This window comes from Rhineura floridana, chromosome 3, assembly GCF_030035675.1.
Source record: "Rhineura floridana isolate rRhiFlo1 chromosome 3, rRhiFlo1.hap2, whole genome shotgun sequence".
NCBI lineage: Eukaryota > Metazoa > Chordata > Lepidosauria > Squamata > Rhineuridae > Rhineura > Rhineura floridana.
The window spans coordinates 113301808-113327075 of record NC_084482.1 but is presented as its reverse complement, the minus strand read 5'-3'; the positions used below and the strand labels follow the sequence as shown (position 1 = coordinate 113327075).

Below are 25268 nucleotides of genomic sequence, written 5' to 3'. Positions count from 1 at the left end.
ATTTCTCCCCCTAGTGGCGCAAAGAGTAAGCAGCGCTTCGTTTGCTTCTCCCCGCCCTCCCGATGCCGGCTCTGCCAGCGGAGGCTCAAAGGGGGAGGGGTAGCAGGCCGCGGGGAGGGGCGCGAGCTGGTCCGGTGGCCTTTCATTTTGCGGAGGTTTGGGAAGGAGCCGTGCCGTTCCGCTGAACAGAAGACAGGAAGGCTTTGGAGGGGCAGGAGCCATGCCGGTGAGTGATTTCTTAGGCTTGAGGGGCTGGGCTGAGCTGAGCTGAATGGGAAGTTGCGTTGCCGCGTTTTAAATGTGTAGCTACAGTTATAGTCTCCGTTTTCCACGTCCATCCCCCTGTAGTTTCGTGTGTGCGTGTTGTACCGCTGGGAAGGAAGTCGATTTGCTTTCCGTTTGGGAATTTCTAATTATCCTATTCCCAGGCCCACTTTGAAACACCCCTCACATCCCCATTGCTTGTGATGTCTCCCCAAAAGGTATATCGATCTCAGGACAAGGGCTGTCCACTGTGGGATCCTCCGTCGTGGGGAGGGGGCGAACAGATCAGCGACTCGCCACAGGCTTCCAGTTGTGGCCTTGGTCAAGTCACTTAAGCACCGTTTACAATAACTGGTTTAAAAGGTTTGACTGTATTATAAGGTTTGGTTGGCTACCAGATTCTCAACACAAGTTTTTGCAACCACCTTATGATGCACACACTGGTGCAACTTTTGACTCCCATCTACAGAATGTACTGCCTACTTGATCCAGTTTTGAGTCGTTTTTGTGAGCCCCCTGAGAGGGTTTATAAACATAAGGAAATCGAATCGACAACTCCAGGCTGAGCTGTGGGTTTGAGATCAAGGCAAGGCAAAGCAAATTAAGAGTTTGCTGATAGCTAAGAAATGGGAACTAAAGCAATATATTTGGCTTCAAAGCTACACTTGTGGGGATGAAGATTTCAATCATTTTTATCCTGCTTTTGAGGCAAAAAGAAAACACTGTCAGAGCACCTTACAAATATCATTGAGGAGACCGGCTTTCACCAACCTGGTGCCTTCCAGATGTTTTTAACCAGTGTCCATCTGGGTCCAAAACATCTGGAGGGCACCAGGTTGGTAAAGGCTGGTAAGACAATCTGGTTATCTCTGAGTAAGACTAACTACCATTAAAAACACTAAACCAGATATCCTCACCACAGTCCACTTTTTTCCTTTCTCTCCCAGCCCCCCTGTGAAAGACTAACTGTGATGACAGTAACCCATTGCCTCTGAGTCTGCAATTACTATTTGTTGTACAACAGATTGCCAGTCTTAGTGTTGTATTCTATGCTCACACGATCACTTTGGGGATTGATTTCTGTGTGTGCGTTTATTACATCAGAGTTGCCAATCTGTGTGTTGTTTTGTTTTGGATGGCTCTATCCTTGAGCAGGGCCTGATAGTAGTGTAGGATCCTGAACACAATGCCCCACCCACACAAGGACAACAGTTCTGATACAATCATTTTCCCGTGTTGGGAAAAAAGTACCCCTTCCATAATGTTATTCTGGGATTTTCAAGTGATGCATCAGAGAAGATACAAAGTCAAGATCTGCTGTTTAGGGAGAGTGTGAACTAGTCTGTATATCTTTCTACTTCTAGTGAAGATGGAAGTGACTTGAATCCATTGGAAGACACCAGGAGTTTTATTTCGCCCCTGTCATGGCATTAAGATTTGCATCCATTTCTATTCGTCCCATCCCTTGTATATGTCTGATTATGGGGCTTGGATTCCAGACCTATCTCCAATTTCACCCCTATGAATTGCATCTTTAGAGGCACCAGGAAAAACCAGATCTGTTAGTAATTCTCCCCCCCCCCCTTCAGTAGACTCCAGTAACAGTGCACAATAAGTCACAGAGACATGCAACTCTCTCAGGGTTGGGCTGTTTACGAAGGATGCAAGATCTGCCACAGCTTTTGTTCATCCTGGGACTGGTTCATACTATATACTGTGAAGGGATAGAGTATCATTAACCTTTCTACAAAGGGGCAGTTTTTTTCTATAAAATGAATGTTTATTTCTTTGAAAATCTTTTTTTTAAAAAACAGTCTGGTTAAAAATAAAATTGAAATGCAAATTAAACCTATAAATCTCTTAAGACTGAAGCAATGACTCTCTGTAAAGCAAATCATTAAAAGCTGCTCTTCCGTGTAAGCAGAGAAAATGGACAAATAAATATGTTGAGGTCTGGCATTAATATATCACAATATTATTATAGCCTTGAAGCTAGGATCCATGAACTATCAGGCACTGGGATCCAGACCCAGAAGATGCCATCCTGGGTGATCATCCATGTGACTACCTAGATGGTCTCTTTAAATACGTTAGCTCTGCAATTTACTGTCTAGTATTTATTTTCTTATGAAAGAAGCTGTCCTGTCAAAATGTTTGGGCCCATGTCTGTCTTTAAATAGACTTTAAAGTCAGTGGGCTTTTGATTGTTCTGGATTGTTAGCTACTTTCTGTTTCTGATGTAGAAGTAAGTCTGGGACAAGGCAGGTAACAAAGCAAAAATGAAAGAAGCCCTAAGAAGAGTCCTGCTGGATCAGACCAAAGGCCTCTTTAGTCCAGGATCCTGTTTTTTGCACCGGCTTTTCAGATGCCTACCAGAAGCCCACAAGCTGGGCTTGAAGTTCCAGTAAGCGGTATTCAGAAAGCAGCAATATCAGAAAGAAGCAGTGTTGATCTTGTATGTGGTTGTAATGTAGATTTAACAAATTATTTAGGAAACATATGAAGTACCAATATAATTTCCTAAATCAGTCTTCCCTCGTTCACCTTGGTTATTTGAAAGGCCTTGATTTAAATTAATCTACCCTTATTTAAATAAAGGAGAACTTCACTTCGTTTTGGCTGACAGTGCATTCTTAAATAAAAGATATCTACAATTTGACTCTAACACTTAAACAAAGTCTCAGCGAGTTATATTCATGTGCTTATGCTCAAAGTTTATGGAGCACAGATTTGTGGATACTCCTATTGATGTTGTTTTTTGCATAGTTGTTAACATACTGGGCAAGGTATATTAAATTCACACTCAGGAGGTCAAGGTCATGTTTTGATATTAGCCTATTGACTAGTTTTTATTACATCATCATGCAATTGCTCAATGAGATATATTTCATTGGCTTCTCTGATCTTTCTTCCGGTGATTTCAGAAACATGAGTTCTTTGTAGACATGACCTGTGAAGGGTGCTCCAATGCTGTCACCCGTGTTCTCAACAAGCTGGGAGGTGAGTGGTACCTGGCAAACTCTAGAGTCTGAAAACTGGAGGGTTATACTCTGATTTCTCTTTAGATTGTATAAATCACCTTTTTTGTACGCTGAAGGGTTCTTGGACTTAATGTTATGCTTAAAAGTACTCCTACTGGTATTGTTTGAGATGAAAAAGATTGTCTTGCTAGAAGACCCACTCTCTGCCTTTTGAATTGCACATAAAGTCTTATATTGACCATAATAACAACCATTTATTTCCCCACTGAAACGTTAAGACGGTCATCTTCTAACTTGGATCGCAGTTGTCAATGCACCATGCTGGAACTGTGAATTTTTTCCAATTCGTTTGGTGTCCTCATATTTGTATACTGTATTTTCATTGCATAATCTTAAAGAGGTTTAAGGAGCCTACTTAAACTTCAAGGCTGTCCTTAAGGTCTAGTGCAGACTTGTCTTCAGTCTCTGCCCTGTAGCAAGTAACTTTTTGAGGCCTACTTTGCTCCTACTGGAGGTAGTTAGTCAGTAACTAAATATTGATTGTTGGTGGAATGTTTAACTTGCATCCCATTACTTTTAGTGTCAATCTCTCTTATGACTGCAGTTTTCCTCTTCTAGACAGCCCTATAACGAATTGTCCTGTAAACTTTACTTTGTTTGCAGCAGCAAAGGCTTGCTCCCAAACTCATTTAATTCATTGATAGTTCTTGCTCCTGCAAGAAGAGATCTGAATCTGCTATCTTTACTGCCTTAGCAAGAGTCGAATCTTCTCCTGTCCTAAATGGGTGTTGGCATTAGGATACCTACTGCAAGACATTGAAGGACCGTTTCACACACTAAGGATTTCCTATACAGAAATTACTTCTACGTTGGGAATTACATGAACCTCATCTGTCTCACAAATATATGTAGAGAACGGTTGTAGCTAGGGAAGGGCCATCGTTCAGTGGTGGAGCACCTGGTTTGCATGGCGGTCTTCATGTTCAATCCTCAGCATCTCCAGGTAGGGCTGGGAACATCCCCTGTCTGAAACAAGACACTGCCAGTCAGTGCAGACAGGTGGGGCTGGCTAAGGGCAGAGTTTGGTGGGGCAGCATCCCATCTGCCCTAATAGACCAGCCTCCGCTGGAATGATGTTAAATGGTCCTCGAGAGCTCCCAATGCACTGTAGAGCCAAGAGGATCCTCACTAGATCTGAAAGCACTCTCCAGAATCCCTTGCAGCAGAAACAATGTGATATGTTCGCCTTTCAGGAGAGAACACTGGTGTTGTAGCCAGGGAAAATCCAGTGCCCAACCAGCTTGGATTTAAAACATATTATTAGTAAGTATTTAAATTTATTGCTCACCCTTCACTGAAAGGTCCCAGGGCAGGTCACAAGAGTTTAAAAATACATCATTAAAAACAGTTAATGGCCCTTCCAAGCATCGGAAGATAGTTCATCTCTGTCCTAAGGGAAGATTATTTCCTAGCAGAGACACATGGAAGGAGAAGCAATAAAACATCTTATCTCGCTACAAGAACTGTCTCACTACAAAGACCTAACTGTATCAGGGCCTTGTACTGAGAAATCATTGGTCAGTCTAGCTCAGTATTGTCTACTTTAACTGGCAGTGGCTTTTCAGGGTCTGAGGCAGAGATTTTTCACATCCCATCATCTGCTACATGGAATGGAATATAGGAAATTTGCTTTACACCAAGTCAGACCATTTGCTCATCTCTGTTAGTATTGTCTACACTGACTAGCAGTGGCTCTCCAGAGTTTCAGACAGCCCTACCTGGAGATGCTAGAGATTAGACCTGGGACTTTTTTGCATGAAAATCATATGCCTTACCCCTAACTGGTGTATTGCAAGATAGTATATAGCCTATCCATTAGTGTGCCATTTCAGATTAGCACTCATTCAAGAAGTGGGGAGAATAATTTGTGGGAAGGAGACTTGCCATCTTCCAAATTCCCAATGCTTCTTCTGTGTGTTGAATCTCTTCCCTCAGGTGTTCAGTTTGAAATTGACCTACCCAACAAGAAAGTGACTATACAATCGGAGCACAATGTTGACACCTTGCTGGACACACTTAAGAAAACTGGGAAAAATGCCTCCTACATTGGAGAGAAGTAACCTTATAGGAAGGCTTGGCTGATGGGACTACTGTACTTCAGGAAAGGTTAGTTGCCAGAAACACTCTAAGCCACTACAGATAGAGCTATGCATTATGTGACATGTGCTGAAAACAGCAGCCCCACACAGTGTAGTACACAAAATGCATGGGGTGACATAATCTTGCAAAGAGTTCCCTACCTCCACAGATTCCTTGACTGGACTGAAAACAGGGCAGGGAGACTTTGAACTGGGTGTTTTCTCATATATATTATGTTACAGGATCTATCTTTCTTCCCTCTGACATATATACATATGTACACACACACATACAAATACACACCAATACACGTGTGTATTTGTATATATATTGAGGGGGAGAAAGAAAGACCCTGCTATGTGCTTCGTACAAACACTGATATTCTACATTGAGAGACTGACCTCTTTTGGGTACTAATGCTGAACACAGGCTAGGACTCTAATCCGGCAGAGTGCATACAAAGTGGCTGGGATTGTGGGCACTGAGCCCACTGATCAGGAAAGGAAGGCAGAGGGGCAACTGAATCTTGCCTCCCCTCCCAAGCAGCCTGTTAGTGGGATTTCAGTGTGTAATTTAGCAATATCTGGACTGCCACAGGTTCCTCACACCTAGCTTAAAAGGCTGCACAAGTGAAGGTGCAGCAGTGGAATAGGGCATGATACACACATTTCAGATGAATCTTGATTGAGCCATATAGCTTTTCAGAGAAGTGGAGCCTGCAGGCAGTGAAGTTCACTTGTTGGTGCCTGCAGTCCCTCTCCCTCTCCTCTCTCTCTCTCTCTCTCTCTCTCTCTCTCTCTCCTCCCTCTCTCTCTCTCTCTCTCTCTCTCTCTCTCTCTCTCTCTCTCTCTCCTCCCTCTCTCTCTCTCTCTCTCTCTCTCCTCCCTCTCTCTCTCTCTCTCTCTCTCTCTCTGTGCTTCTTGAGGGAGGGGGGACCAATATAACCCCAGTAGCATTACAGGCACCACTGCAGCAGATGTGCTTATGCTGTGAAGTGACTGTCGTGGGCACAACCCTGCTGGATGGTTTTTTGTAATGGGCAGCACACTGTTCTTCCCTACACAATCACCCTTCCTAAATGGTGGAAACCTTTTTAAAAATTTTCAAAATGTTTTGTTCTGTTGGGTTTCTTTTTAATTATGTGAAAGGAGACATATCTACATATAAAGAGAGGGGGAAACAATATAAGGCTACCCCTCCCTTTAAGGGAGGCCGCCTCCTTATTTTTGAACACTTTTTCAGTTTGCCCTGAGTGAAACGTCTTCTGAATATATCTAGTCAATTTCACAACCCCATTGATTTGTATTGAATTACCAGAAAGGGATTTGGAGATGGAGGAATTAACAAGCTTTCTCACCACCGGCTGCAAGGCTCCCCTATTAAGTTAGTACATTTAGCATACTACCAGTGGTGGTTTGGTTCTGTTGCCACTAAGGAGAAATTTGCCCTGAGAAGAAAATACCTTCTATTGGCCTTCAAAAAATATCATCAATGGTGCTAGAGTTTTGGCAGAGCTGCTGGATGTCCTGTGGCATCAGCAAGGCGGGAGCAATAACAACGAGTTGGCTACACTTGGGAGAAATGTTCTCCTTGTGCACTGTAAAGATTTAAGCCGCCATTGAACGTACTGACTGCTCACACAGAAATGGTTGCTAGTGGTAGAAATGAGTGGGGCGTGTTTGCATGAGAGTGCTAACTTGGTGTCCTTCCAAAGTAAGGGAAAATCAGTCCTGCTCATGTTAAATGGACAATATTTTTATTTTGGCTGTATTTAGGTCTTGGTTTGTATGTATTTTGCACTAAAAAAAAAAAATCAAAATCCTGTGCCACAATAACAACTCTGCACAGAAAAACTGAATGCTCTGATGTGTGTGCATGTTACGCAGCTGACTTTGCACAATTCAGGTACTGCTCACCAAGAGAAGCAGAGCAGGAGGGAAGAGAACTGTAAGATAGTGTTTTTCCAATGCTTAATGTGGGTGAAGATTCTGTTCTGCCCTCCCACCCACCTCAACTTCTTAGTGTTTATTGGGCATTGGCTGCATTCTAGAATGTAAGCAAGGTAAGGTAGCTTGTTGAGATTCTCAGGATGGTGAAATCTGCCCCAAGGACCATTGTTCTACAATCAAGCAGAATTGTGGAGTGCACACAGCCTGGACTTAGTTTTTGGAGGCTTTTTGCTGCAGAATAGCATTGGGTTGTGAGCAGAAAGCAGTTCCTTTGCATAGAGCCTGAACTCTTCCTTGGTTAACGATGGTGAGAGACAGAAGCACAGAATCTCTTTAACAGAGGGCCAGATGTGCATTTGACAGCCATTTTTTCTACTCTTGCACATGTGAATTTGGACAGCAAGTGGAGCAGAGTTGAACTAGTAATCGGAGATCTTCAGGCATGTCTCCCAACACCCCTTATGTGAAGCCTTTGTGGTAGGTCTAGATGGACAGGATCTCTGTCTCATTTAAAGTCACTCGCTTGGACGTAAGCACCATTCTGTTGTGGAAAGGGATGATATGTTTAAAAGAGGAAAAATAAAATAAGCCACTGTAACATGTATATAGATTTCCCTGGTGATGATTGTTGGTATTATTTGTGTGGGATTAAAATGCAGATGTGTAGGACTGAAGGAAGGTCACTACCTACATACTTAGAAGGTTTCATCTTATTACTTCATAATCCTGTGTGCATTTATCTAGGAGTGAATCCTACTGAACTTGGCAAGACTTATTTCTGAATAAAAATAACACTTGGATCCCTAACTTGGTACCATTAGACTCCCCTCTCAGCCCCCTGTCCCTCTCAGTTAAAAAAAATTAGAGGGGGGGCAGTTGCTTGTGCTTTTTTCATGATGTGTAGCCTGCTTTTTTTGTCTGTGCTCTATTTGTTTGGGTCTGTGTGCAAGTGGTTTGCCTGTTTTTTGGGTGGGTGGGTTGCGGTTCTTTTCTGTGAAATAGGCATTTCATGATGCCCACTACAGTTTCTTAGATTTCCAAATGTGCCCTGGTCCCAAAAAGATAGGGAACATCTGCTGTAAAAAAGAGGAGGAGGGAAAGAGTGTGAAAGGAATGAGAAACACACTAGTCAGAAAGATGTGTGTGGGTGTGCACGCACACACATGCGCAGTTAAAAAAGGCTAAGAGGGGGAGGAGGAGAGGATATGAGAAAACACATTCACAGAAACCAGAGGAACACAGAATTGATTCTGCAACTGTCTGCACATGTGCCTGGGAGTAAGCCCCACTGGACATGATGGGATTTACTTCCAAGTAAGCATGCATAAGCTTGGGCTGCAGCTGTCCAAGGGGAAGAAAAGGTAGCTGGCAAACAGAGGAATAAATATTAAGAATGGAAAAGAGTGTGAGTGGGATCAGGCACATGCATTCACTGGTGGGTGGCTTGTTTTATTGTAACAGTGGGAAAACCCGAATAAACTATACATTGAAAAAAAGTGTGCCTGTCTCGAGCAGAAAGAAAGGCGGCCGTGCTGCAGGTCAGACAGCTGGCTTGGGCAGGGGTAGGTAGTTGGGCTAGCAGACAGGGATTCAGGACTGCTTCTCTTTCATTAGCCTTCTCTCAGCCAACACACACACCCCATGGGGAAGGGAGGGGAATCAGGGCTGCCCGTCCTGTTCTTCCTTTGCTGCTGTCTGGCAGCTGCTAATCTTCTTGTTGGCTACATTCCTTGTTTGGGCAGTTGGCGCTTCCCAAGCCATCACTCTCCCTTCCCACCTCCTGGCAGGGAGTTCATTATCTCCGTTACAGGGAAGAGAGCTCTGTGCTAACATTGGTGGTGCTGCTGCTCCAGAAATCCTTGCAGGATTGGCATATTGAAACCACACAGGCTCACCTGTCATGCCTGCTCAGTAGCCGCCCCAGAGCAAAGTTTGGCGGCTGAGGCAGGGCCTTTCCTCCTGGAGAGCTGGGTTGGCCCCAGGCCAATAAGTGAACTCCAGGTCATTTCCCCGCTACAGAGTGGGAAGTTGCTTGAAATGCATTTCTTTCTTCCAAGCTTGGAAAAGGAATAACTGCATTTGGGACCATCCATGCTGGGTGAAGCCCATGGACTTCCATCCAGCCCTGACATCTTTCCCACACCCTGCAGTGATAGCTGTGGTGGTACTGGAAGCAGAGTATCCAACCCTGTACTCAGCTACTTCTAAAGAGGGCTTCCCAGGTTCATTGGGTTAGTCACGGAGGGAAGTAGGAGGCTGGATCAGATCAGATGTTTTTAGACTTAAGAAGCAAACTGTTTCAGCCCAAGACCTGGTCTTCCTTCTGGACAATCTTCCAGGGAACACATGCCAGTGGTAGGTGGAGCCAAAGGCAAAAATGGGTGGAGCAATCACTGTAAATGTTACCTTTGGGCCGTAGCTAGTTTCTACACATCTCTATGTTCCAGCCAGGCACACAAGAGTTGTTATTGTCATTTAAAGAGACATGCCAGCCAGTCAAAAATGCTCAAGGTGCAAAACAAGGGCGAGTGAGGGGGTATGGCCTGGGGAGAGTTCCTAGAGCCAGTTAGAGAATCCTGGAGGGCCGCATGTGGACCTGAGGTTCCCCATTCCTGTCTTTGAGCATACGGTTGTTATAGTGTTAGCAACACACTTCGGAGATTTCGCTGAAGATTCTGCAAAAGTAAGAAGAGTCCTGCTGGATCAGTCCAGAGGCCCATCTAGTCCAGCATCCCGTTCTCACAATAGCCAACTAAATGCCTATGGGAAGCCCACAAGCAGGACCTGAGCACAAGAGCGCTCTCCCCTCTTGTGGTTTCCAGACACATACTGCTTCTGACCATGGAGGCAGAGCACAGCTGTCATGGCTAGTAGCCATTGGTAGCCTTATCCATCATGAATCTGTCTAATCTTTTAAAAGCATCCAAGTTGGTAGAGATGTAGCTGACACACTCATCTAAGCTGTTGAAGGGCACTCTGTGCCATAGAAGCAACCTGTTATCTTTTCGGCGCCTTTTGAAGACTTTCCTCTTTCAACAAGCCTTTTAAGTTGAGACCTAGCCCAGTCTGTGTCTGTGTTGGAATTGCTTTTTAATATGTTTTTTAAAAAAATGTTTTTTAACCCTTTTTAAAAGATGTTTTAAAAGCTTTTTTTTAAAAAAAATGTTTTTAAAGTTGTTTTGGTGTATTTTAGGGTCTGTTTTTATTATGTTTTGATGTGTTTTTAGCGCTTCTGTTTGCCGCCCTGGGCTCCTGCTGGGAGGAAGGGTGGGATAGAAACAAAGAAAGAAACAAACAAACCTGTGCCAACAGGGATGAAGGTAAATCACGAATAGAAGAGCCATGCTGGAGCACAGGCCTATGTAGTCCAGGATCCTGTTTCCAGCGAGATGTCTGTAGGAAGCCTGCAAGCAGGTCATGAGGGCAATAGCCCTTTCCCCTGTCCTCCAGCAAGTGGGAGAGAGGGACATGTTTCTTCATGGGGAGTGAAATTCGATATATTACAGTGCGACCTCAACACAATACAGTCCTAGCAGATAGATCAGGAATACACAGCTTGTGACCCACCAGTCCACACACAGCCCAACTGCTATGCATGTTGGCTTTTCAAGGACTTGTTAAATATTTCCTGTTTTTTCCCTTCTGCTTGCCAGGAACTGCAGGAACGGGAAGGGGGAGTGGAACATCCAGCGCATTACAGGTCACAAGAAAAATTTTGTGGCTCCATTCAGCTTCAGGGGGGGTACCAATTGCAGTAGCCTCAAACAAATGGGTGAAAGCCTCAAAAAAGCAGCCTTTGTTTAAAACTGATGCTCCCTCTAGGTTCCACCAGCAGATGGTGCGCTTGTCTAATTCTCTTCACCCTTTGATTTTGCAGCACCGCTTAACATGGCTTCAGCAAGGAGATGGCTGTTTACACTTCTGCCAGTCCTCTTTCTTTGACCGCAGTTGCCCTTCCAGATGTTGGAGAAGAGTGGAAAGGTGGGGAAAGGACTAAGACCACAGATGTCCTAAGTCTCCTACTACAAATGTAGTGTTTATGCATTTCTTCTGTTTGGCCTTGCAATAAAGCATGGAGCTGCTTCTGTTTTCAAGTAAACATCATGGCTCTTAGTGTATATCTTTTCAGCCTTTGTTTTGGAGGGCTGGGTTGTAAAACTAAGTACCAACCTGGAGCTGAAGTACTCCAGTCCACCAATGAGAACATGTTCTGAAGAGCTGTACTGAGCGTTGTTCGGATCACCGTTGGGTACCAAGGGCTATAGCTGTTTGGTAGAGCATCTGGTTTGCATGCAAAAAGTCCCATGTTCAGCCTCTGCTGGCGTTTCCAGGTAGAGCTGGGAGAGACTGCTGGCGGAAACCCTGGAGAGCCCTGCCAGCCAGTGTGGGCAATACTGAGCTTGACAGACCAATGGCCTCACTCGGTGTAAGGCAGTTTTCTAGGTTCCAAACATTTTTTTCCCCATTGGCCCAAAATTCTCCAGTAGTGGCGCAGCAACCGTGTGGTGTAGCAGATAGTGCTGGACGTGCCAGGGAGGTCAGATCTCTGCTGGATGTGTGGAATGACACGTATCTGGTGAGTGGCCTTAGACAAGTTACCATTGCTTCAGCCTCATTTACTTGCCTGAGGCACTGGGCAGCTGAAAATGGGAGAACCTCATCTATATTGCACCTTGGAGGAAGAAGGGAAAACAAAAGTAGTGTATCATTGTTCTTTTACTTCCAGAAGAGTGTCTGTACTGCTCTTTCTGCTAGTATTATGAAGAAGCAAGCTAGAAATGACTGGTCACTTCAGTACAATAGTAAGACAAGAACACAAATTGCTTTTTCTTGGGACGGGGAGGGGTGTTTTCATGCTGCCTGAGATATTATTGGGTGATCAATGGCAGAAGGGGAAAAAAGTTAAAGAGAAGGTGCTGCAACCAAACTATAATAGTTGGGTTAATAATCCATACCTAGCTCATCTCTGGAGATCTAAGCTAATAGGTCTCGGGGGCAAGCTGTTGTTTGGAACTTACATGTATAATTTTCCATCACAATAGTATACAGACGAGAAATGAGTAAGGAGAGAAGTGCCAGCTAGAAAGACAGGACTCTTTCCTCCCTCCAGTCAATTCATGTGAGTTCCCTCTTTTCACCTCACTCCTAAATGTTGATAACAGTGGTTACAGGAGTACCTTTTTTGCATCTTCACAGATATTCATTACTCCTTTGATTTCATATTATGCATTCTGAGTTGGCTTACGCATGTGCATGGAGTGCCTCAGAAGACCATCCCCAAGCAATGCTGTAAGGAAGAGCGGTGATGAATCTGAAAAAAGTAACAAAAACAAGCCCCACTGCTAGGGAATAGCAGTGGTTTACCCATATCTTCCCCCACAGCTTAATCACATTAGAAATGTCGGCTGAAGTTTCCCTGTGCTTTAAAACATACATACACGCCACCATCCAAGACAACCTTAGGCACCCTTGAGCTCCACTTACTACGATGGGAGTTAACAGCATAGTCCTACAGGAGTAAGTGCAGTTTAAGTCCTAGTGAGTTCAATGCGAGTACTCTCAGGTAAGTATGTATAGGATTGCAGCCCAAAAGTACATAATTTGGCACTGAACTGTGGCCATGTTCCCCCCCTCCCCCTAGACACACACACACAATATTAAACCATTCCTAGTATTTATTTAAGCGTTCCTAAGATCATTCAAGACGGGTGACAGAACCAAGTTAGTTAACACTGCAGAAGAATATCTCTTGGAACTTTCTGGCGTTTATGTGCTTAGTTTCTCCATGGGATCATTTGAGTTGACAGCTAGTTTACTCCATTTACCTATTTAACATCTTTTCCTTTAACTTCAGGCCAACCATAGATGTATGGAAACATTGGATGTTTAATTTGAAGTCCTTCATACCTAAAATTAGAGTGTGGTGCTTCCAAGGAAGGAGAATGAAATCAAAACATGCAAACAATAGGGCCTAATTTTGCTCGTTGGTGGTAAGAGTAGCAAAATGTAAAGTAGTTCTTTTACCCTTTTGCCTCTTTTATTCCTTGTATTTGGAAGTAAGTTCCTGTGACTGTAAGGAATATGCTCAGATTGCAGTTGCAGGGTAAGATGACAACGTTTTGCCCAAGGGATCATCAGCTGGAAGCCTGTGGGCCTCATACATTCCCTGCCCTATTTTTTTGTTTTATTAGGGGGAGGTTATGGCTCTCTCTCCTATATACATTAAATGGGACATGGGGTGCTTTCAGATGGCCTGTTTATCGAGAATGCATCCTGATTTGTTTATGTGGAAGCTAGATTATTTGGTGTCAAAGCAAGCGTTAGCTGCACTTTCGAGTACATTTTCCCATGACTTCTTATCACTGAAGGTCTGATTTTGGGGAAAGTGGGTTTGTTGCGCAAGAGCTGAAAATCAGCTTTTATTGTGCAACTAGAGTTTGTCTCTGTGACTGAATGCCACCTGAAAACAGCAACAATCTGGAAGCACCCATGGACAACTTTTGATCTGGAAGATTTCTCTCCTACCATGATATGAGACAATGCTCCAGAGACATAACTGAAGCAGCTGCCCCTCTTTGCCCAGGCTGCTTTCGGTACTGATGAGATACTTGCTAAGGTAGCTCTGGGCTCCTCCAAAACCAGCAGCTCTTCTCCCCCCCCCCCAAAAAAAATTAGGGAGCTCTAGCATAAGTGACTGACCTAAGTGATCAGCTTCTTATTTTCCACCTTCATCAACTAGTAGAAACCATCTACTCTGCAAATTCAGATGAAATATTAGTTGCCAACAAGCTTCAGTATTAAGCAGGCACCTTGTCTGTACTGTGTTAAGCACCTAAAAAAAATTTTTTTTAAGCAAGCCTCCCCAGACATGTAAATTTGACATATGTTTTATACATTTATTTAATAATGTATATTTTAAAACTGCTGGTTTTATTTTGAAAAAAATCCACTAACTTGTTTTTAACGTTTGACTTTGTTGGTAATTATAATGTATATTTTTTGTAAATTGCTTAGTGGTTTTGATGATTAAGCGGTACGTAAATCTTGTTAAATGAATAGCCTGACAGTCACTCCTCACCAATTGCAAGCATTCACTCCACCCACTTGTGAAAATATGAGGGTGATCTATTCCCCCTCTGAAAAAAATATTCTTCAGATTTTGTTGCCAAAGTTCTGAACTAGAAGCATACTCGATAAATGGTCAATGAATGCTGAGGGTGGGGACTCTGTCCTCCTTTACTGGGCCTGTGGATACTACACTGCAGCAGAATTGGTATTCTGGAACCAGTAACATATCATTAGCGGAGGACCTGCAGTTCTCTTTTCCTCTGCCATTATCTCTTAATATGTTCAGAAACCCTGTCTTTACTGCATCTGTAATTTTCCTGATTCTCTCTTAATGTGGCAGGTTTGAGTTGGCCTTTTTCTTTTCCAGCTCTCTAATAACCAGAATCTTTTGCCTCAGGGCTTTGGTGTGTGGTGTCATGGCTTTGTGCTACGACATGATGAGTTCATTTTGTGGAGTCGTGTTTCCACCCCCACCCTGCAAAAAAAATCTTTTTTGTTTTTTTTAGTGTGCTTGCTCTAGGCATGAAATCTGCTCCTTAAGTGTTGGACAGTTACAATATGGCTGGATGGTGAAAGGGAAAATATAAGAAAAAGGGGAAATCATCTCCTCTTATGCATCTGATTATCCAACTTGCTGCCTGGTCACAATTCAAAATTTTGCTTTTGCCATAAATAGTTACTGCCTGTGTATCTTTGCGATTTCTATGGACAGTTGTGGAAGGGGGTTTCATGCGGATGGTCTCCAAGGGGTGGTATTCAACGAAATGCTTGCTCTAGGACAAGGATTAGTGCTAGCACAACAAGATGACCTCTCTCCCTCCAAGCCTTCTCCAAATTTCTGGAGGATTGGGGGAAAGCCCAGAATAGATTTGGGGGGACAGGAGGAGGAGAGGGGAAGAACACACAAGAAATCCATGGGCTGATGGAATCTTCACCTTAGCTGAACAGAACCCCATATTTTAGCAGAGCCTTTTTTTCCTTGCTTCACAATTACAGTTGCCTCTGAATTCCACTCACAGGAGAATTGAGCTCTGCCTTTGCACTTTTGTTAAATCGAGGAAGCATTTTGAAATAGCTGACACATACCAAATTCTGCAGTGTTTTCATCAACTTTTGTCTCCAGGAATTACATAGTGTGTTTTAGTGCTATGGCAACAAGTATTATGTATTATCCTCATATCTATGTGATATTTTTTTAAATGCTGTTTTTGTACTAAACCGTGTAATGTAGCCTCACTGAACTTTGCAAAAACCTTTTTGCCCCAAGTCCCATTTAAAATTACAAATGTTTATTCCCCCCAATTCAATTATTTGTTGTTAACTGTTTTTTATCTTAAGCATACAGTCCCCATGATGCAGTGCAACTGCTGAAGAAACACACGTGTATGAAAGCCTATAACCCCTATTGCAGCTCAAGGGCTGCATAATCCACAATGAAAGTAAATGCATAGGCAGAAACAAACAGAGCCTTACTAAATGTTACATACAAATGAGTGTTAACAAATGGACTTGGTAGAGGGACTGAGAAAAGCTGCTTCAAGGAGGAACGATTTCGAGCAAAGAAGCAATAAATGTGCCATGCTTTTCCTGGTCCGCTGTTTCACCATTCCAGATTTCCTACAAAGCATTTTTGTCCCATGGGGTTACAAGCATATATTTGCCAGGATAAATGGATATGCAAGCCCTGGGGGAGGGGGAGGTGTATGCATGGAAAGAGAGACACAATGCACACAGGCCTTGCCCTGCCCCTCTTCTCTAAACCAGGTGTCATGGCTTCTTGCTAACTTGTGTCCCTTTAATGTTCCTCTTTGTTTTTCCACGTTCTTCTGCTCCAGCAGAGATGAGGAGGGGGACAGACCAGCTGTAGCTGGGAGGGAATTCATCATGCAGCTGTTGAAATGCAGTGGCTTTCCAAAAATGCTAGCACAAATACTCAAAGGATTGTGGAGGATTAAAACTGTGAGCAAGCAAATCAAAGGTAGGGATGCCAGTGTGCAGCTCCTTCATATGACATAGCTATACAGTAGGGCCCCACTCATACAGCGGGTTATGTTTCGGACCCCCACTGTAAAGCGAAAACCGCTGTAAAGGGGAACGCATTGACTAACATTGACCAAAATGGCGCCCGGCAGCAAAAAAACACTGTAAAAGCGGAACAAGTGCCGTAAGAGCGGGGCCTTTCTGCAATTGACAACCACTGTATTAGTGGAACGCTGTAAAGCGAAGCGTGGTAAAGCGGGGCCAAACTGTATATGCTCTTGAAGGGCCAAGCTTCCAGGATTATTTTATCAGTCAAAAGTGATGTCTAGAGAAGAGGGAAGGGGGCAACATGGTCATGAAATGGGACCTGCTGCCTTCTTCTCCTTGGGCATATCCAGACTACAGACTTAAATTGGTTTAAGGGCCATTCCCTCTTCCTTGAGAACTGCAGTTCTGCAAAAGGGCAATAGAGATACGTAATAGCAGATTCTTAGCATTTCCAGGAACCACAGTTATGCTTTGCTGCAGCAGCATGGAAAGCTGCACCCTTCCCCAACATCCTTGGCTGTACTCAGTTGGCATCTTTGGAATCTACACACATTCATATTGCTTGCAGTTACTCAGTCTACCATTTGGAAGCGAATACGACTGACTTATTAGGTGAACGCTAGATATTTCCACAAATTAATATATTTCTGGAAGAATAGCTATGTACTACAAGACTCCTTGTTAATATCCTTTTCTGTCACTAGGTTTTTGTGGGTTTTTTACAGCTGTAAAGCTTTATTAATTAGCACAAAGTCACTCCCACTGTTTGCAACCAAAGCCTTCTATGTATTGGGTGATGTTATTTTGGAATTTCACTTCCCAGACAGTTATGGAATGATCTTCCTGACAAGGTGCGCCTGGTGCCAACACTGTTATCTTTTCGGCGCCAGGTCAAGACGTTCCTCTTCTCCCAGGCATTTTAGCATGTGTTTTAAATTGTTTTACATTTTTTAATTGTGTTTTAAATTGTTTTTAAAATATGTGTTTTAAATTGTATATTTGTTTTAATGTTTTTGGTTGTTGTAAACCGCCCAGAGAGCTTCAGCTATGGGTCGGTATACAAGTGCAATCAATCAATCATTCAATCAATAGAGTGAATATTACACACAAACCATTTACCCATAAACCCAACGATCAGTTAATTATATGGAGCTGAAAAGCTTGGGCTATTTAAACACATCTGTAAAGCAACCAGCAAGGGTGCTTTGGTCACAGAGTAGAAGGGAGAAACACAAGGCAGACAGGAGCATGAATTCTTAAAGGAGAATGGGAGGATTTAGGAGGGGATATGAATGTCCTTATGTGCATGCTGTAGCACCACTGCTTACAACTTGTTGTGTTTTTGAAATCTGCTCTGTACGGCATATACAGAGTGTACAGAAGCTTCAGCTGGTGGAGTACGCAGTTGCTCATCTCAGTTACGTAGCCAGGTCCCTGGGAGCATATTACACCAATGCTGCAGCTGAGACAGGCATGATCCATCTCCCGTCACGTGCAACACAAGTGGCCCCAGATGGAGCTGCACATCCCCATCTGCATCAAAAGATGCTTTCAGCCTGTTCAGCGGGACCCAGTTGAGCATCATTTAGCAGATATAGAAGTGGCACATCAAGAGGCACATCCACATTGGCTGCCCACATGGGAGCCTGCTTCTGCATGGATGAGGAGAACAGTAGTAAATATACATTATATCTGAATATGTTCTCTCCAAATTGTGCCATACTGGCCTGCCAACAAAATGTAAACATGCAGTGATTATTAATAGGGGTGGAGTGGATGTGGAACGTGCCCAAGTGTAGAGAAATCTGGGACTGATGCTGAAAACAAGATTGTTCCTACTGTTTGTGATGCTCATGCTGTGAATACTGTGGTTCATGTAGCTAAAAGGGCACCATCCATGCACAAGAGGGAGGTATTTTCCAGGCTTTGGAGAACCCCACAATTTACAGAAACACAAAACATCTTTTTTGGGGGGGAACAGCCCAATGAGAACTGAGAGTGCTGGGTGACCACAGAATGCCGACTGATTGTGAAAAGAAACAGAAAACCAGGAGGAGGGGAAATGGAATGAAGTACCTGGAATCCTCTACAGGGATCACTGCACACTGCAACTTTTTGTTACAAATTTCATTCATGTAGCCTATTTATTTATTCATTTATTAGGTTCAGTTCATGGGATGCTGTCTGAACGTTCTTTCAGCTAGGTTCTGCCCTCCTCTGTTGCCAGCTGAAGGGGTGGGGTGGGGTGGGGTGGGGTGGGGTGGGGTGGGGTGGGGTGGGGTGGGGTGGGGTGGGGTGGGGTGGGGTGTGTGGGGAGAGAGGAACTGACTCCACAGGAATCAAGAAGAGACCTTGACTAACAAATTTAGCTCTCCGTTTCAAAAAAGTTGCTGACTCCTGGATCTCAGCACCTGAGCCCAGCAATATTGAATATACCCTTTAATAGTTCTTGATGAACAATATCCTTCTCATGAATCTCAGACAATTAACAGCACAGAAGACATAGCAATGTTACCCGATGCAACACAATCTTAAGATTGAGATCTCAATCATGACATACGTTTTAGCAGGTGAACATTAGGAAACTGCAAGTCAGTGTGTGAAATGGACACTGTGTTCTCCTGGAGCAGAGAGAAGAACCAAGACTGAAACAGGAATCCCTTTCCCGACTAGCTTTTATATAATTCTCGGTAGATGCTAAATGATTTTATAGCAGGTAGCACATCTGGGCATTGTGAGTGAGACTGGAGACTCAAAATGTGTACAGCATCTGAAGGCCAAACTCGATATTTCGAGTGTTTCCCATGCTTCACCGATTGTCCTTAAAATAACTAGCAGGTGTGCATGTGGGGTGAGCTGGATCAGGACTCTGGCATGGGGGATTGGACAGCTCTCCTTTTGTCCCTGCTGCAGCCCCAATGGCTCCTACTGCAAATGCCAAACAGGAAAGAAACGTAGGAAGCTGTTTTGTCCCATATCAGACCATTAGTCCATCTAACTCAGTAGTGTCTACAGTGATTGGCCGCTCCTCTCCAGGGTTTCAGACAGGGATCTCTCCTAGCCCTACCTGGAGATGCCGGGGATTGAACCTGGGACCTTCTGCATGCAAAGCAGATGTTCTTATCACTGAGCTACGGCCCATCCCCACTTACAATGAGAAGAAAATTGGAAATGTACTGCCTTCCAAGTCAATTCCAACTTATGGCGACCCTATGAATAGGGTTTTCATGGTAAGCGGTATTCAGAGGCGGTTTACCATTGCCTTCCTCTGAGGCTAAGAGGCAGGGCCTGGCCCGGCCCAAGGTCACCCAGTAAGCTTCATGGCTGTGTGGGATTCGAACCCTGGCCTCCCAGGTCATAGTCCAACACTCTAACCACTCTAACAAACTCTATCCCTTTTTGCAACTGTAAAAGGTTAATTTCTAACCTTTATGGATGCAAGAAAAACTAATGACCCACACAGCAACTTAAACTGCAAGCTGTCACCAGGATGGAGACAAAGAAAACTCTTCCACAACCAAAGCAATCCAAGCACCGGTAATTTCACAGCAACAGCTGGGCCATCTCCCATCCCACTAGATAGATCATAGCTAAACCAGAACACTCAGAGGAAACAAGGGGCTAATTCCAGTCTCAGCTCTGGATGAGTCAAAGGATTAACTCCCCCGCCCCATGCCATGGTCCTAATCTGGCTCACCTCCCTATATATCGTATCATGTTTGGCCCTGACTTCACCCTCACCAGCTGAATCCAGATTGAGAACAGGGAACCACAGTAGTGCAGGAGCTGTACTGGCAGCTCTGGTGCAGCTGGGAAAATACTGAAGTAATCCAGGCCTCTGGGCAGGGTCAGGTCAGGTGGATATCATCCATGGCATGATGTTGACTGGCAACCCTTCTCCCAGTGTACTGACAGTTCCATGAGAATGTGGTCTTTTAAACATTCTTCCAGCAGCACAAGAGCTGCTCACGGATTGAAAGTTCTCATGTGGCTCAGAAAACATCTATAACTCTCTGCGACTTACGCAGGTGGAGCTGACGTTGTTGGTGGGATTTGTTGAAAAGGCATTAGCTCTTCAGCTTCCGCCTGATGGGCCCCCACTCCAGCATTTTGCTGGGGTGACCTCCCCTAGTCATATTTCCACAGAGTCAAACTAGACACGAGTTTAAGTACTGTACGTAGCAGGCAACTCCTTACCTTCTTTTGCCAGTGCATGAGAGGGAGAGGCTTCTCTTTGGCATGGAAGGTGGGATATAAATTTAAAAATGAATGAATGAATGAATATTTATTTACTCCTCCACCAAGTTCACAGATACCAAAGGGGACTTACCTCAAAGGGTCCAACCCCACTAGAGGAGATGTCTGTTCCAATTGTGGTCAGTGAGTGCCTTCACAGTGAAAATTGGGCTCCCCAGTAATTTGATAAGAGAAGAGAGATAATACGTAGGTGTCTGCACTGTGGAACATGTTTCCCATCCAAATCAGACAGGCACCATCAATCTTTACTTTTTGTCATATGCTAAAGAGTTTTTAATGATTTTTGCAGGCCTTCCGGGAAGGATGACCCTACTCAGTCATCTGTTGGCTAATTTTTTTTAATGAAAATGAATTTTAGCTGTTTGTTTTGTTTTTGTACACAGCAATGATATTCCTAAATGTTTACCCATTTAAAATATTTCTAATAAATTAATAAATATTGATCCAAGGGTCACCAACCTTTTTCAGAAAGTGCTGTGGGCACCAGTCATGGAATGGCTGCAGTGGGGGGCATGACACAACACAAAAATGGCTACCACATCTAAAAGAGCATAAAATGGTGCGAGCATGGCCCCCGGTCAATGGGGTGGGTGGGGAGAGACCTACACCTGCCACTGCTACACTCCCTCAGAGGGAGAAGGAGAAGCCAAGAAATGTGGCTATGTTTAAGGGGGGGGTTCAATATGGGAGACGCTGGGCCAGTGTAAGCAGGAACAAAGCAGGTATCACAAAAAGTCACTCTCGATTTTTGAGAGGATATTTACTTAGACCTTTGCAGGTGCTGCACTGCCAATCCCTGTATTAAGCACATGTCTTGTTTGGCTTTGAAATTCGCCCATATGGCAGTCAGGCCAATGATCTTATTTATGGCAGGCTATATTGTCTCTATATTACACTACCATATTGGGATGATGTGTAGATATTTCATGAAGAAAGCAGTGCCACCCATCTTAACCTCATCATACCTATTTGTAACAAATTACAAGGGTTTCTCCTTGAGTTCATTTGTGTTAATAATTATGAAAAAATGTTGCTGCCCTTAGACCAGGGTGGAGAACCTCCAGACCTACAGGCCAATCTTGGACTGCCAGGAGGACTAGTTTGGCCCAAGAGAGTATTTTACCCAAACCATGCCCACCTGTCAATCACTGGGTGACATCAGATAATGGGAGGGGGTGTTCAAGCCTGCTGGGTGCTGCTTCATCACCGCATTCCCTGTGGGGAACGCACTGGTGAAGCAGCCCCCTGCAGATAGCCAGAATGAACCCTTCACTCATCTGGTGAGCAAAGAGTTCAATCCTGCTGGGTGCTGCTTTGCTAGCATGTTCCCTGCAGGAAACACACTGGTGAAACAGACCCTTCCCCCCACCCCTGTGGGTCAACTTTGACAGGCAGGTGGGATCAGCCACTTATCAGTCAACTGATGCCATCATGATGTCATAGTTGGTGGGTGCCATCCACCTGTCAACATTGGCCTACAGAGTGGGGGAAGATAAAGATCTGGCCCACCAGGCCAAAAAGGTTCCCCATCTGCCTTAGACAAAGGAAACAGGAAATGGGGGTTGGGGAGGAAGCGGAAAGCCTCCCTATCGGAATTACATCAACCCCAAAAGTTAGACTGCTGAGTTGCATAAATAAATGAAATCATGGACTGTGAACAGAAGTGCAGGGATTAACAGTGGCTTGTTGGCTTTAAAAGCTTGGGAATCAGAAATCCTACAGATTAACATTTATTTGAGCAAGTCCAGCCTGGATGGTCTCAATAGGCAGCTCACACATTGAATGAGGTTTCCCATAGAGCTGAAGCATCTCACTAGGAGTCAAAAAAGAGCTGGATTCTTGTCAAGGTTCCTAAGCTGTAGTGCTATTGATCGGCCTTTGTCCCCCATGAAAGCAATCCTGCACCCTCAAAGACATTTCCTGCTTTAGCTGTTTGCCCCAATGCAGAGATGCTAATCAACCCTCTTGAAATTAGATGGATTTATCTCTCAAGCAGACAGGGACCAAAGGATCACAGGGCTGTGCTTGACCTTTTGCAAATGTGTTCAGCCACAGAAAAGGCATTTCTGCATCTCATTTTGACTTGTTTTCTTCCATGCCTGCTTTCAGTTTTTTATACCCCCCCCCCGCAAAAAAAAAAACACCAAAAGCAAAAACAGTGTGAATGGCTTCTCTTTCTCCAGTGGGAGCTTGAAGCCAAGCCTGGAGCCAGCTTGGAGAAATTGCTGAGGCAAAGGGAAGCAACACAACAGGTCGTCGTGGTGCTTTTGCATTCCACAGCAGCCGAGAGCTGAGCTTTCCTGCCTTTTATTTTTAACTTTGTCCTGACCAGTTTTCCTGAGCCGGTTAGAGTATTTCTCCAAAATAAAAATATTTGCATACCTGCTGGTGTGTTTATAGGTGTCCTTGACAATGAAACCTATTCAGATGATGGTGATGGGCTGATTTTAGCTTCTATATTAGGGAAGTCCAATAAAAGCATCTTGCCCATCTTGGGCTGGCAATGCCACTACAGATATACGCTGTGATAGCCATAAGACAGAGCCTGTGTGTCTTTGGGCAGGAAAGCGGTTTGCAAGCAGCAGTCTAAGAAACGTGTTGGGTACAGGGAGCAGCAGCTAAAAGAGCTGGTCAAGGTGTGAAATTGTCAAAGAATTGGGGTGCTTCCAGAGGACCTGTTGAGCATTCATCCTGATATGTTTGCAGGGAGATTAGATGTCGTTGGCTGTTTAGCGAGCATTCCTTCTGATTTGTTTGTGGGGAGGTGAGATGATGTTGCATCAAAGCAAGTGGCACCCCATGCTTTCCGGTGCATTTTTCCACCACTTTCCTTACTGCAAAAATTCCAATCCTTGGGGGGAAGACCTCCCAAACAACTATAATTGTGCAACCCTGAGCTTGCCAGTATGTGATCAAATCCCACCTAAAAATAGTGACAGTCTGGAAGTGCCCCTTGGTCTTATTTTGTAAGGAAAGGAATACTTGACAATATAGACAAAGTAATTTTCCTGCTCTCAAACTAATATTAGCTAGTCACAGTAAACCAAATAACTAAGCATCCATAAAGCTGAATTGCCTCTCCTTTTTACATTGGTGTATCACCCTTCCTCCAAGGAGCCCAGACAGTGGATATAGAGCAATCCCAATAGGCTGAGAGATAGCAATGGGCCCAAGGTCACTTAGATCACATCCACACCATACATTTAAAACACATGACTGCCCGCTCCAAGAATCTTGGAAACTGTAGTTTACCCCTTACAGAGTTACACTTTCTAGAACTCTTTACAAACTGCAGCTCCTAGAATTCTTTGGGGGAAGCCATGAGCTTTCAATTTGCTTTAAATGTGACATTAGTGAGTAAAGTTTATCCCAGTTCATGCCCAACACTTTAATCATTGCAGGACACTGGCTCTTTTGCAGATTGGCAACTCTTGTTTTCTTTTCTTTTTTGACAATGGCCAAATTTTGCATTTAGCAAGGGCTAAAGGGTCAGATATTTTGGAGTCTCCTACTAATTCACTCTCATGCAAGCCAAAACACATGCAAAAGTTTATTCGGTTTGGTTTTCCACAGTGTGAACACCAGCAGAATCCTTGGCAGAGGTCTTACCACATTATACACTGAGCTTCTCACTCTGAAACATAGGCAAAGGAGTATTACAAGCAGCTGCAGTACATAATGAGGGCTGTGTGCATGTGTCCTTGGGGTCAAGTTATACAAAAGCCTATTTTTTCATATAGGAAGTGCAATTTGAACCTCAATCTTCTGTTGTGAAGATCACACACATATGGATTCACTGTGTATAAACACGCTGGGAACCTATTTACTGTATGCATGTGTGTATGACTGAAGGCTCACTGGGTTAACAAAAGCCTGTTCAGATGTACAGCTTCTGGGCTAGTCAATTTCAATCCTTAGGTAATTTTTGAAATAGGTTAGGAAATGTCCTTGAATTCCTGGGAGTTGCTGAGGACAGCTAGCCTTGCAGTTTTTAATTACTTTTTAAAGGACTACGTGAAACCTCATGTGGACATATTATCTCATTTAGTAAGGGGAAATATTAAGAGAGAGGGCTCTTTGAAGGGTTCCTGAAGTGCTTAGGGTATGGAGTAAGTGGGAAATGAAAGTATGTTACTAATTGTGAGGGCTAGCCAGTAGGCACTCCCAACAGTCACACCGAAGCATTCACATACATTGTGCTAGTGTTGTTCACACATTTGTGGGCTCATTTTGACTTACTCAAGGTAGAGTTAAAAGCACCATGAAAACCTGCACAACCAGTTTGATCAGTGATCCTGGCAAGAAAAACACAAAATGAAGATGTGTTTCTACCACCCACAATGGCTGCTCTAAAATCCTATTAACAGTACACATCCATAACCAGGGACATCTTTACAGTATGGCAAACTAGCCCTGAGCGTGCATTTCAGATTTAAAGCACTTTATAGATGGCAATAAGGTGAAATCCTCTTATGACAACTTTGTCTCATGGCCAGAGCATGATGTGGAGCACAGATCAATCTTCAGTCACAATCTGATGCTGAGAACAGCTCTGAGGCACAGATCAATCAGGCTGTGATTT

At 43.9% G+C, this 25268-nt stretch overlaps 1 protein-coding gene across 1 annotated transcript; it reads left to right on the top strand.

Moving 5' to 3' along the window:
• ATOX1 (antioxidant 1 copper chaperone) lies at positions 1-11432 on the top strand. Its single transcript, XM_061621949.1, has 4 exons — positions 1-226; positions 3189-3264; positions 5241-5411; positions 11211-11432. Exons 1-3 carry the CDS (start codon positions 221-223, stop codon positions 5363-5365), a joined length of 207 nt encoding a protein of 68 aa, XP_061477933.1. The 5' UTR covers positions 1-220; the 3' UTR covers positions 5366-5411; positions 11211-11432.
• The last annotated feature ends 13836 nt before the right edge of the window (positions 11433-25268 follow it).

Bases quoted from the DNA above. Each gene is read 5' to 3' on its own strand.
- ATOX1 (XM_061621949.1), top strand. The intron at 3,265-5,240 runs GTGAGTGGTACC...CTCTTCCCTCAG, and splicing joins TGTTCTCAACAAGCTGGGAG to GTGTTCAGTTTGAAATTGAC.